Genomic DNA, 10,002 nt, shown 5'->3' with positions numbered 1-10,002 from the left:
AACCACAGCGTGGACAGCCTCTCCCTTTACCCAAGCCCATCTGCTACTCCAGCTACTTTCCTCACTCAGACAGATTTAGATTAACACCATTAGTTATTAGTAAATTAGTAAAGATTTAGTCCTGATCAGAAACATGTTATAAAACTGCTGTTAGCCTGTTAAACATACTAATTCCACTGTGTTGGGAATTCCAAGGTCCTTACCCAGCAACTCATACAGAGAATTCAGGATGGTTTTCAAAACTCATTGGCTTCTTGCCCAGTGGTGTCACGTCAGACAAGTACGTGGCACTGCTGTAGACGTGCAGTTGGTTCATGCACTCCAGCACCAGTCTTATTATTTCCTGGAAGGAAGAGTCCCCATCAAATACCACCCGCTGTCATAAAGAATATGCTGACCTGACTTAAGGAAGTAAGTCTGGCTCACAGTGTTGTCTGTTAATCATAAAGAAAATTGAGATGGCTTATTTAAAGGACTGGAAGATAGATAATTGCACAGGAAATAAAATGTTCTTCAAATAATTCAAGTGATTTTAAATCCTGAGTGCCATTTTCAAAGGGGAAGGGAAGAATATCATAAAAATACTCATTGTACAATTGTGTTTGTATGATTTAATGCTAGGCAAAATGAGTCCATCATAAATGGCAGTCTATTGTTAAGTAACCATCTTTCGTGGACAGTTTTAACTAACTTAATAGATACGATTCTTTCATTTTATATTATGAAATTTTTTTCCCTTCTTTTTTTCTTGGTATTCCTGCTGTGCTGATTGATTCATAGTCTGTGTATGTGTTGTGTGTGTGTGTGTATATCACACACAAACATATTTTTTGTTTCTCATTCTTATCATTTTTAATGCAGTTTTTTTTCCTTGCCTTGTTTGAGGGTTATGACATTTTTGTTTTGTTTTATTTTGTTTGCTTGTTTCTCATTTCTTTCTCTCTTCTTCCTTTTCCCATTAACAACTAAGTTTCTTTGTTCCTTCCTCCACTTTTTCTTTTTTCACCTTATTGATAACCTTCAGTTGCTATATCTATGTTCTCTCAAATCAAGTTTTAAGCATTCTAAACTTTTTTTAACCTTCCTATCACATTTTCTTTTTTTTTTAATGAACTGTATTTATACTCTTTTAGAACTATTTGGTCCATGTCACTGCTGCCCCTACCATTCATGCTATTGTGGTTATTAATTATATGGACAGTTCCCACCAACTACACATTTTAGGAAAATGTTTTTAATGTGATCACATGATGAGGAGCAGATTCCTATATGCCTAGATATCTGCAGAGACATGTTTAAGTAGCCCTAAGATGGCGGCTAGCATTGGGCCAAGAGGTGGCGCATAATTAGTGTTAACACAGCGTGATCTACTTTTGCCTGATTAGTTAATGTCTCTTCTGAGCTAGTGGTCAACAGATGTTCTTCATTCTTAATTGGTACCGTGGCGCATACTCCAACCATCCTACTTAATCCTAAGCTGATTGGCTGCCTTAGGTATATAAGACATTCTCTTCACCTGGGAGGAGATGGCAGGATGCACCGCTAAGAAGCACCTCTCATAGTACGCACTTCTAGCACGCACCTCTAGGTTGCAGGTTGCAGGACCCATGCCCCACGCCGCACTCTGCACCTCCAAGAAGCAACCCACCTTTAAGAAGCCAGACTCTTAAGGGAAATGACTAAACAGACTCCACTTTGCTCTGAGACTCCATGTTATGCAGGAAATAAGCTTCTCCCATGGGAACACCCTGCCCTCTTGTACCTATCCTCAGTTACTTAGTGTGACATGTTTAGCAATACAAAATGTAATAAAAATTGCTAGTTTTGATCTCTATTGCTCTTAACTAATGTACCATGTAAACAGTAATTGTGGAGATATTAGTAACCTTTTTTCAGTTTGTACCTAGGTAAGGGTCATTTTGACCCACTTTCCCCTCTGTTGATGATCTCATGATGTTAGTTTGTAATTTCAAATCATAGCAACAGACACTTATGATTGATGTGATTCTTGGTATAAGAACCCCTACAACCCAGTGGTGGGGGCTGTTCTCCCAATAGCCATTTTTTGGGGCATTGTGAAACAGTCAGCAGGCTGGCTTAATACTGACCCTAAAATTTGGACTCCTCAGTGGTGATCGGTCTGTTCTTAAGTTGCACCCCATAACACTGCAATGTGTGATCTTGGATTTTTAAGTTTCTTTTCTCTCTTACTTATGGATTCATGTGCATGGATATTATACCTGGTTTTGCTGAATTGTACTTAATTCCCTCTCACCTTGGTTTTATCAGTTCATACCTCAAAACTTATGGAAATGCTTTGAAGTTTTATTTCAAGTAACATCTTAAAAACTCTTTAAAAATTAAAACATTGTGTGTATATATATATATATATATATATATATATATATATATATATATCTATAGCTAAAGTCTCCCTGAAAGCAAAAGACTAGGTCACTCCCCATTATCAGTGAACCACAGCAGAATGCCAATCTTAATTTTATGAAAATGGGCACAAAATAAAGAAGATAGAAGGGAAAATGGGGTTAGAGTGAGCTTCAATTGTGGTTTCCAATTCCTAAAAATTTTCTGAGAACTGAAAATTATTTTTGTTTTTGAAATCTCCTGTTAAATGATATGTTCAGTCATGTTTTCTTATTTACTCTTAATTATGCTCTAGTTATTCTTTTTATAATGGTAAAACTGATTTTATTAGTATCACCAATGCCAAACAAGACTTTAAAGCAATTAAAATATCTCATAAAGCATAAAGGTATTTTCACATTTGCTACAATCATAGCAAAAATATTTCTTGGCATAAAGCAAAGTCTTTGGAGTTTAAAATATCCCCAACCTCAAGATTATGTATCTAAAACTCCCAGTGTTGTTTAAGTAATAGAGGATTAATCAAATTAAAAGTTATACTATAAAATAAAATGGAAATAATTTGCTCATAAGATTCATATTGAAATCATCTTTATTTATACAACATTATCCTCAGAATTCTAATTTAATTAAGCTTCAGTTGGAGCAAATATATAATAACTAAAAGCAGTTACTTAAACTAAAATAAGAGATAAGTCATATCTTGAAGAGAGATAAAAAATATTGGCAGGATTCATGTTGTGGTTCTGGATTCATGTTGTGGTTCAATAGCAGGCTCATTTGAAGGTGGAATCAACCCTGAAGTGAACTCACTTCTCCTTTCAGAATCTGGAGTAGGGGGAAAAATTCAGCTCTGGGTGGAGGATGAGGAGGAAAATGCCTCAGTGAACACATTTTGCATTGGATTAGAGATGGTTCTCCTGGTTCTGATGGTCTACCATACTTAGAATAATAATAATATCCATCTTGCCTTTGCAGAAGAGAAGGTGGATCAGAATATGGTTGACCTGGTGGAGGGATCATCCTCTTGCCTTCCGGTTCCTGTGGCGATGACAGGGGCCCAGCGTCAGCAGGTGCTCTATAAGGATCAGTTACCGAATCATAGCTTGATTCTCTTCTTTCAATGCTAATCTGATGGTCCAGAGGGTCCTCTGGGCCTCCTGAGCCTCCTCCTCCTTCCCCTGGATATAAAGGTGATAATCTGAGTGGACCCTTCTTTTCCAAAGGAAAAACTCTCATTTCACATGAAGGTTGAACCAATGGTAAGGGACCATATAAGGGACGCTCTCTACCAAAAGCTGTATTTGAAACATCAAGTGCATAAGGATCTTCTTCTAGAAACTTAAATTTAAACTCCATTTCAGTTCATTTTTGTCTGTTGTGAGCATTTAATTTCCTTAAATACTCATGGTTTCTTTCAATAGTCGAAGCTGCCAACTCATCATCACAAGCTTTATTCTCATAGAAAATAATCTGCCTCTCATAAAAATGGATGCTTCTTTCCAATTCTTCCTCAAAATCTTTGGCTTGCTTTCTATAGGTCTCCAGCTGTTTAGCTGCAAGGCTGATCCTTTTATCCACTTTGCAAAGTCTCTCCTCTTCCTCTAAAGGGCACTTTTCCTCTACTATTAATTTCTGGTGGAGTTTCATTTCATTTCTTCATACAGTTCAATCATTACTTTAAGTTTCTGCCGAAGTTTCTGATTCTCATTTTCAAACTGTGTATTGTCTGACCGCAAATTTTCTTGTTCAGTCTGAAGATTTTTAATACATTCTATAAGACCTTCTTTGTTTCATCTACTTCAGATAATAAAGTATAAATTTGGTTTATTTCTCCTTCTAAGTTTTTAAAGAGGCATTTAACTCAGCAGCATAAACCAGTTCCTTCGAAGCTACTTTTAGCTGATTACCTAAGTGAGCACCAATTTCTGATTCACTCTTCATCTTCAGCTCTAAGTTACCATCATCTGTTAGGTCTTTTTCACACACAGGAGCCTGATCTTTCATCTGAAGCAAGCATTCGGTCAGAGACTTAATGTGATTCTCTTTATCACACAGAACTTGTTCTGCCTGTACTTTAGAGTCTTCAGTTTTTATTTTCTGTTTATTAAGGTCACTCACTTTTTCCTTCCATTCTTCAGCTTCTTGTAAAAGGTGTTTCTGACTTTCCTGCAGTTTGGAATTTTCATTCAAAGCCTCTTTTATTGCTGCCATAAGTCCTTCTTCATTCATTTGAAGAATTCTGAAGGTTGTTTTAGCTTCAGCTACTTGTGGTTTGAGGGATTTTGATTCCTCTCTTAGGGACTTTACCCATTTTGCTATATCTGCCATCAATTCATCCTGTTCAGAATGTTTAGATTTCTCTTCTCTTAGCTCTTTTTCTAGAAAGAGTATTTTATCCTCAAGTTTAGATTTGGAACTATTCAGCATTTCATGTATTATCTCCAAATGTTGCACTTCTTTTGATGCCTTCTCACAATTGGCATCCTTTAAAGATAACTGTAAGCCTTCATGCTCTTTTTGAAGAAGACTAACTTTATCAAGTAGTTTACATTTTTCTTCAATTAGTTCAGAAAGTTTTAGAGCAAGCTTTTTTTCTCTTTTCACATAAAGCCTGCTTCTAAGAGACTGAACACTTCTCCACAAAAACAAGAGAACAGTAAAATATCCAATAGCTGCACATATTACCAGCTCAGGACGAAAGGTATTAGGATTAGGGCCTGGTCTTCCATCTTCAGGCAATGCTGGCACAACCCTGAATATTTTTTCCAGACCCAGGTCCCAGTAAGACTGAGGGGTGGCCCTTGGTCCCTCCATCGCGCCAAAACTACTTTGGCAACTACATCCTGCCCAGCCAGGAAAACAGGTTGCAGACACCAGACTTTGGGTGGGAGCCCAAACCTACACCATGCGACCAAGCCTATCACTAGGAACAGAATGCCTGAGGTGGGTGGGGATCTAGGGAAACCAGCCACTCCCCATCTGCTATATCCTGCCCACCGGCTTTGTGACCTCACTGCCCTTGGTGACATTCTTCTCCCACCCCACTCTGCTATGTCCCGCCCACACCCCAAGCAGCACAGGTTTAATCTAGACCCACTGGAGCCTGCTTGCCACCCACTCCTCTGGTTGTGGCCAGGCCGCCACAACGCTTATTAAGTGCTGCTTACTCTGTGCAGTCAAAACATCATCCAGTTGATACAAGTAAAATTCTAAAGCTTAGTAAACCTTTTTGTAAGAGCTTTAATGCCATATATTTATATTTGTACCACACGCCCTTTTGTTTTAATGACTCAATCCTTTCTGTCCCCTCACCTTTCCTTCCTTTTTTCTTCTCCCTTCCCTCCCTTTCCCTTCCATCCCTGTCATTTTCTTGCAGTTTTGGGGGTTAAACTCAAAGGCCTTGTGCATGCTAGGTAATATCTCTACCACTGAGCCTCATCCCCAACCCTGTTGAAACTTTCTATGGATGTAATTTGAATTACTTCTATAGAAAAATTTTCCTGTTAGACTATTTGAAAAGTAACTTTAGAAGAGTTTCTAACATGGGCACAAATTAGTTATGACAAGTTATTTTTTTTAAAGTACAGCATATCTAATATTTTTAAAAAGAAGGAGCTTAAAATGAGTTGTTTTTCATGTCAGTTTTTCTAGACTACGATTTAAGAGATTTCAAAATATTTTTTCAGATGTTCTTTTCTTTTGACTTCTCATAGGACTTAGAAATGTCTAAGTAACTTGGTGGTTATGAATATATAGCAAGAGAAGTTTAAGGTATGACACTTAAATGGTTTTAGCTGCTGAAGGTGATTTATGTTGTTCAGATAAGTAGTTCATTGCTTCGTGTAAATAAAAGACATCCAAATACATTTTTTTATTCCTAGTTAGGCTGGAATTGTTGATGACCAGATCTAATATTTGAAGGAAAACATTCACTAGTAGTTGTTGGTTTTCTAAATATCTCTAAATACATGACAAATGCAAAGGCATTATGCCATGCCATGTATGATGACACCAATTATTATTTATACTTCTATGGCCAGGGATTGATCAGTGTAAACTAAAACACTTATCCTGTTCTGTATGATATGAAAGTTTAGGAACTTTTTAAGGAATGTAATTACATTCGTGAGGTAATGGATATGTTAATTAGTTTTATTGTGGTGGATATTTCACAATGTATACATGTGTATCAGAATCAAATTATCAGCTGGGCATAGTATCACATACCTGTTATCCCAGCCACTAAGGAGACTGAGGTAGGAGGTTCACAAGTTCAAGGCCAACCTCAACAAACCGAGGCCCTGAGAAACTTAGTGAGACACTGTCTCAAAATAAAAAATAAAAAAAGGGGCTGGGGATGTAGCTTAGTAGTTAAGTGTTCCTGGGTTCAATCCTTGGTAGGAAAAAAAAAATATATATATACATAAGTATATATATATAAATTGACCTTTTCCAACGCATGTACCTTCCATATAGAGATAAAATACAACTTTGGGTATTATAATTCAGCACAAGTTACATCCTAAACACAGACTTAGAGATGTTATTTTTACAGCTTACAAATGTATTTTCACATACATTATCTCATTCATTCTTACAACAATCCTGTGGGCTAGGGATGCACAAGAGGATAGAGTTAATATTGTAAAAACAAAAGAAGAAAAAGAATAAGATGTCCAACAGCTACTTTTCTACTCTCTAAAGATACTTAATATATTTATATATATATATTTTTTTCATGAAGATAATCTTTATGCCAAACGACAAGGACAGTAACCTAATGTTAGTCTGATCTAGGGTCCCCACAGCTATTCCCAATGAAAATAGTGCCCCCCACAGGCCACACCCCAAATTGTCTATACCAGATGAAGAATTCTGTCAAATTCAGAAACTGAAGGAAAGTCGCTTCCAGATGATGTATTATGTTGGTTGCCCCCCCTAAGGCTTTCTATCATGTTTTCTTCCCATCAGGATCATATCATCACCATTTTATCAATACTCCAGTCTGCCTTTCCAGAATGGGCAAAATGTTCACTCTCCTTATCCTGCCAAGTATTCCACATACATTGACTCCAGTTCATATTTAGAGTAACAATAAAGTTCTGAACACATATTGAAAAGCCTAAAAAGAAATTATCAGATGATAAGAGCACAGCAAGCAACTCCAAGCTTTTCTCTATTTAATGTTCTATTGTTTTACGTTAAAGTCTTCTTTGCTCTTTTTCTGGTCTCTAGGGAAAGATTTTCCATAAAAGCAACTGCTTAAATGAGCATAAAAAAAAAATGAGTGAAGTTTTGTTGTTACTGAAAAAGATATTTGTTATATGTGTTCAGACACTATTCTAGAAAAGTGATGGGGAAAACTATATTAATCTCATCTAGACGAAGGCAGTTTTATTTTTCTAAATCACATATGTATGGAATGATTCTTAATAAACTCACTAGTTAAGATTTTCCTGTGCATGTACATTCCATATAGAGATAAAATGCAACTTTGGGTATTACAATTCAGCAACAGTTACATCCTAAACACAAAGAGGCTGAGAGATGTTATTTTGACTGCTTACAAAAGTGTTTTCACATGCATTATCTCATTCATTCTTAAACAATCCTGTGGGCTAGGGATGCACAAGAAGAGTGTTAATATTGTGAACACAAATAAAAGGAATAAGATGTCCAACAGCTATTTTTCTACACTCTAAAAATACTTAATGCTGGACTATCTCAATTAATCTCACTTCAAAGTTTGTTGGTGAATACTAATTTTAAGAGTCTTCATCATTTAACTTTGCTTTATTCAGACAGCAATAAAATGCTATTTTATCATGAACCTGAATCTCAAAGCTCAAAATCTCCTTGGGGATGAGAAGACTGGGGGCTAGGGAACGGCAGCCTTCCTGGAAGCCACAGACAGACAAACACCTGGAGGGCTGATCAATGCACAAGCAGGAAAGTATGAGTACACAACCAGTATGATTCTATATCTTGTACAATCAGAAGAATGAGAAGTTATACTCCATTTATGTATGATGTATCAAAATGCATTGTACAGAAAAATTATGCCATTATTGGTAAAACCCAATTTTCAGTAACTAGAAGGTGACTTAACAGCACTCCACATGTGACCAGATTGCAGAAGCTTGATGTTCCTTAACCAGCCAATACCCTCTTTTAAAATCAAACCTTTAAAAAAATTTTTTTAAATAGTCATTATTTTTCCCAACAGAAAAAACAAGAACTTCTGTTAGGTAGTGAGTTGATGTACCCATTCTCAACATCCATTACACCAAATATAATCTAAATAGATTCTCTATATTTTTCATTATCAATTCTCTCATTTATGCACTGATCTGAAAACATGCACAAATATATGTACACTTATATATTAATATAGCAAGCTCCTTTTCTCCTTCAGTAGTGATCAGGGTGATTTGTTTGACTAGCAGAGTTTTTCTAAGAATAATTCTGTTTTTCTGTTCTAGAGGTGGAAACTACCAGCTCACCATAAATGACAAACTCTAAAAAAAAAGTTAGTACTTTTTAGACAAGCAGAAAAATCCCTAATGTGGGAAGAAGAAAGAGTTCAAGATTTTAATGTTGATGAAACATTATTCCTTTAAATGCTGATTTATAATAGTCTTACTAACATAAGTCATGTAAAATTATTCATAAGTAATTGTAGCAGAGCTACGATTTTCCTATACAGGAAAAAATATATAGAATTGCAGATTACTTTGCAAGAAAAAACACTGGAATTCCGTCATTAGCACTTATTCTCTACCAACTGTGTGAAATCCTACAAACTCCAAGCTGTAGGATACTTACCAGATCTAAGATCTATGAGATGATACTTGGATTTGGTTACAGAAATTATTTTTCTCTAAAACCCACAAAAAATTGAAGATTTTCTCTTTTTGCTTCCTGGTAATGAGGTAAGCAGTTTTGATCCACCACATGCTCCTGCCATAATGTGCTGCTTCACCACTTACCCAAAGCAACAGAGTTAATTGATCATACACTGAAACTTCCCAATTAGTAAGCCAAAATAAACCTTTTCTCATTATAACTTGATTACCTCAGATATTTTATTTTAATTATGGAAAGCTGACAAATATATCAGTTGTAGCGACTAATGTTTCTCCTACACTCAGAACCACAGCTTCACCTGACTGACCTCTCACACCATCCAGCTGGCATCTTTTGGATAGAAACAGTTTGTCATCTTATAGAGGAAAAGAAGTGGGTTTGGAAACCAATAGACCAACCTATCTGTACCAGGTTAGTTGCTTTACTAGTTTGTCTTACTTTATTGTTTTACACACTTAGGTCCAGATGTTAGCTTCTTTTGGGTAGTGGTCCAGTGTTTTCATTCGTCACTAGGACCTGATCATTGTTTATAATACAAAGAACACCACGAACAAGTATATCTGCTTCTATCTATGATGAAAGGACGAATGTAAAAAAATACTCAAAGTTGTAAAACCACCACTGTCTGCAAGGGATTCACTGATAATTTCTCAATTTGAAATATTCATAAGAATATTTACATGAAAAGATGCTAACAAACTATCATGTTGACCAATGAACTGAAAAAACTCTTATTTGATATAACAG

The 10,002-nt window shown here is 36.1% G+C and overlaps 1 protein-coding gene across 1 annotated transcript; it reads right to left on the bottom strand.

The window, feature by feature from the left end:
• Positions 1-211: 211 nt before the first annotated feature.
• On the bottom strand, positions 212-5,202 carry LOC124961311 (cTAGE family member 6-like). The gene is given in 7 exon segments (XM_047519937.1): positions 212-376; positions 1,517-1,665; positions 3,393-3,557; positions 3,678-4,043; positions 4,046-4,168; positions 4,171-4,227; positions 4,230-5,202. Coding segments are annotated over 7 exon segments (1,998 nt in total).
• Positions 5,203-10,002: the final 4,800 nt, after the last annotated feature.

This window comes from Sciurus carolinensis, chromosome 12 (assembly GCF_902686445.1).
Source record: "Sciurus carolinensis chromosome 12, mSciCar1.2, whole genome shotgun sequence".
NCBI lineage: Eukaryota > Metazoa > Chordata > Mammalia > Rodentia > Sciuridae > Sciurus > Sciurus carolinensis.
This window is presented reverse-complemented; position numbering and strand designations above follow the sequence as displayed.